The sequence below is a fragment of the Enhydra lutris genome, unplaced genomic scaffold (assembly GCF_002288905.1).
Source record: "Enhydra lutris kenyoni isolate GAN:26980312 unplaced genomic scaffold, ASM228890v2 scaffoldscaffold12, whole genome shotgun sequence".
Lineage (NCBI taxonomy): Eukaryota > Metazoa > Chordata > Mammalia > Carnivora > Mustelidae > Enhydra > Enhydra lutris.
In genome coordinates, this window is record NW_019154096.1 from 41,471,718 (window position 1) to 41,475,529 (window position 3,812).

General features: G+C 42.5%; 1 protein-coding gene across 1 annotated transcript; it reads right to left on the reverse strand.

The window, feature by feature from the left end:
- Positions 1-844: 844 nt before the first annotated feature.
- Positions 845-1,806, reverse strand: LOC111145405 (olfactory receptor 49-like). Its single transcript, XM_022500282.1, is given in 2 exon segments — positions 845-1,158; positions 1,161-1,806. Coding segments are annotated over 2 exon segments (960 nt in total).
- Positions 1,807-3,812: the final 2,006 nt, after the last annotated feature.

Genomic DNA, 3,812 nt, shown 5'->3' on the forward strand with positions numbered 1-3,812 from the left:
TTCCCAACTTGAATTTTTGGAGGAAATTATAGAATTATGAAACAAGTGCTCCCTTCCACTGATATACACAGGTATTTTGTGGTAACACCTTTAGGATAGGAACCAGTCATAAGCGTGCATTATGAATCTGAGGGGTAGGAACTAGAATAAATAATTTAGGATTTAGGAGATGGTCAGTCCTGGCATGCTGTGGTAATTCCCTCTCCTTAGAGAATGGTCTAAGCCTGAGAATAATTCAGTTTCCCCAAAGCATGGGATTGATGCATACAAATGTAGCTAAGCTAAGGGCCAAGAACAGCATTTAAGAACACACTTGAAGCAAAAAATATATACTGCAAGATGAAGAGTACTTTGAACATTATTTCTTGGGTGAGACTAGGAGAGAATATAGACCCAAACATGCTATTTCCATCGGCTTGTTCCTAAACACAATGTAATATACAACTTTCTATCATTTTAATTATCAAAACACCTTTTGGTAAATCATTATTAATTCTGTTGAACCATGCTTATTGGAGAATGAAATGAAATAATAAGTGTAAAAATTTACAAAATTTTGGAAATTTTAAGTGCATGTTTTTAAATAGGGAAGAATAAAAATTCAGTAAAGGATTTTATAATTAATCAGTTTCATCAGTATGTGGAATATTTAGGGAGAGGATAGCTATGCACATCATGGTAAAATGTAGCCTTGAAGAAACAGGTTTCCATTTAGCTAGGGATGTGCAGAGTTCAGTGAGGTCTGTCAGAGACTCTGCAACACAACTCTGTGGACTGCTACAATGGCCAGAATGAGGACATAGGGTTTTCTGAAGCCTTTTACTCCAAAGCCATGTGATTTTTTTTATCTTGATATTTTCATTCTGCACATCGTCTCCCTCAGAGCCCAGTGGACCTGCTTGTTCCGCAGAGTGTAGATGACAGGGTTCAGCAGTGGGGTCACCACCGTGTTCACAAGGGCAGCCTCCCTGTTGGAGTCCAGCCTGTTCGTTTGCTTTGGTTTCACATATATAAACACACAGCTGCCGTACATCAGAGAGAGAACTATGAGGTGAGAGGAGCAAGTGGAGAAAGCTTTCTGTTTCTCCCTGGCAGATGGGAGTTGGAGGATTGTGACTATTATGTTGCTGTATGCAATGGTGGTTATGATAAGGGATTCAACAGGATAAAAGAAGTGAGGACAAAGGCCAACATTTCAGTGGAGCTGGTATCAGAACAGGAGAGATGAATCAGGGGGCCAAGGTCACAGAAAAAGTGGGGGATGACATGGGGTTCACAGAAGGATAACTGGGAAACCTTCACTATAAGACCAGTGATGAGTGGGAAGGGTACTGTGAAGCAGGCAGTGACCAGGAGGAAGCAAGTCTTCGGGTTCATGATGGTCGGGTAATGCAGAGGCTTGCAAATGGCTACATACCGATCCAGAGACATCACTGCTATGAGGAAGGAAACAGCTGATCCCAGAAATACAGTGACAAATGCCTGTATAAAACAAGCAGAAAGGGAAATAGTTTGCGTGCTTAAGAGAAAGATGATCAGCAATTTAGGAATAACAGCGCTTATGATACCACACTCCAAGCAGGAGAAAATGCTGAGGAAAAAGTACATAGGTGTGTGGAGCCGGGAGTCAGCACAGGTGATGGTGACTATGATTGCATTGCTTACAATGGATGTCAGGTATGCCAGCAGGTGCCTGAGGAAGAAGACCTTTCCCAGGTTTTGGATGGCAGAAAAGCCCTCCAAGGTGAATTCTTGGACAGTTGTCCCATTCCCCATTTCCATGGGCATCTCTTTCCACAGCAGCATCACAGCTGTGCTTAAGCTACAGTAAAGATATCAGGGAACACAAAGGTTTTAGAGGAGCATGATTAAGTTACTTGACTATCTAGGAAGATGGGTAGGCTGGTAGTAAAGTGGATTAGCCAGTTAGTTCTTCAATCAGATGGACCTGAGTTCAATATTAGTTCAATGCTCAGTTCTAACTCATGAGAGATGGGTCATTTTTGGAAAGTTAGTTAACTTTTGTGAACTTTTTTTCATCCTCTGTAGAATGAAGATGATAGGATCTACCTGTTCATGTTCCTGTGAGAATTAAGTAAGGAAAAGCATGTAACTCACTTGGCATATGATGCCAATGTTTCCTATGTGTTCCTCAAAGTCTAATTGTAATGTTATGATCACCAAAATAATGCTTAGGAGAGCAACATGTGTAGGCAGGTGTATTGACATTTTTCTAGTTATATAATGTTTTATTTTTAATAGTATTATCAATTTGTAAACATAATGATAGTATTAGTAATATTCCCTTTAGAAGTCCCTTTTAATAATGCAAAACATTCTATGGTCTGAACTGTTGAGGACATATGTTTGGTACTATGCTGGTCACCGAAATTCAGTATTTCTGTTCCTCTTCACAATAACCATGAGCCCCTTCTTCTAGAGAAGCAGAACTGAGGCTTAGAGAGTTCCAGAGTATTTGCTTCACATAGCTGGCACTTTACCTAGATCTTCCAGATCTAGAGCCCCTGCTGACAGATACAATGTCAAAATATTTGAAAAGGGGAAAAAATGTATTGTTGATGACCTTTAAACTTGAAGTGAAGGATTAGATTTATTTATTTTAATTGTTTCTACCCTTAGTTAGTATCCCTGATGAGTTAGAGACCTGTGGAATGACATCAGGCTTAGGGAGCATCTACCTTAACACAAGCATTTTACAGAAGAGACAGGACACTGGAGACTTTGGGGGCTTCTCTGCAGCATGACATAATTTGTAAATCCAGGATTTACCCCCACCCCCACCCAGGGTTCATGCTGTCCTCTAATGAAAGTGTGAGTGACATTAGATCAGAGGAACTAGCCCAGTTAGGTATATAGGCTGGGTGCCTGGCACTCATGCACTCACTCTTACATCAAAGCTCACTGCACAGTTTGCTGTCTTCAGAGCTCTATGCCACTGATTTCTCTCACTGTGTTGTTTGGCTGTAGCGTCTCAATGTTAGGCTGAAGGTCAGCCTTGTGGCATGTGTCTCTCTCACTAACCCACCTTGGGCCAGGTCCTGTGAAGGGCTGCTTATGAAACCAAACTCCTCACCCCTGAGTGGCACAGCCTGTGGGATCCTCTGCTTCTGTGCCAGTTGACCCCAGTAAGCCCATCAAGCCACCAGTCCTTGAGGCCAGGTGCACACACAGGAGTCACCTCATGGGGTTTCCTTCCCCTGCAAATACTGTTCTAAGAAATCAAGAGCTTTCTCTGGGCTGAGGGGAAAGGAGAGGAGAAGGAAATTCATTTGTCCCAGCCTGTTGTCCCAGAGTGAGGTGAATATACATCCTGCGCTGCCAATGTCTGGCTGACAAAGTCTTTTTTTCCATAGCCCAGATGTTTCATAGCACAGCATTGCTATGGTCAGCCTTGACCATGGAAGCCCGAGAAAGGAGCAGACAGACTAAAACAACTATATTTCACTGCCTACCATTCTGGACTAGAGCTGGACTTCCAGACCACTTAGCATTCTGATAAAGGTCTGGCTCTGCTCCCTCAGTGAGTAAAAACCCACCTACCATGCAATTTTGCTGTCACCTCCTATACTCTTAACAGGAATAGGTAGCTTCTTACAGGTTTAGCCCTGGGTGTTGCTGAGGCAAGGGTCTTATGTTTAGGGCTTCATGTCATGGGTACACCTGTACCAAGTCTCCTTCTAAGGCACTATGTTCCTCCATCACATCCTCACCTTTTCATAGGGAGAAGCATCCTTGTTTCACTGCATCATCATTGAGAAGGTGCTGTCATGCAAGTTTGGGGCTCTGTGATA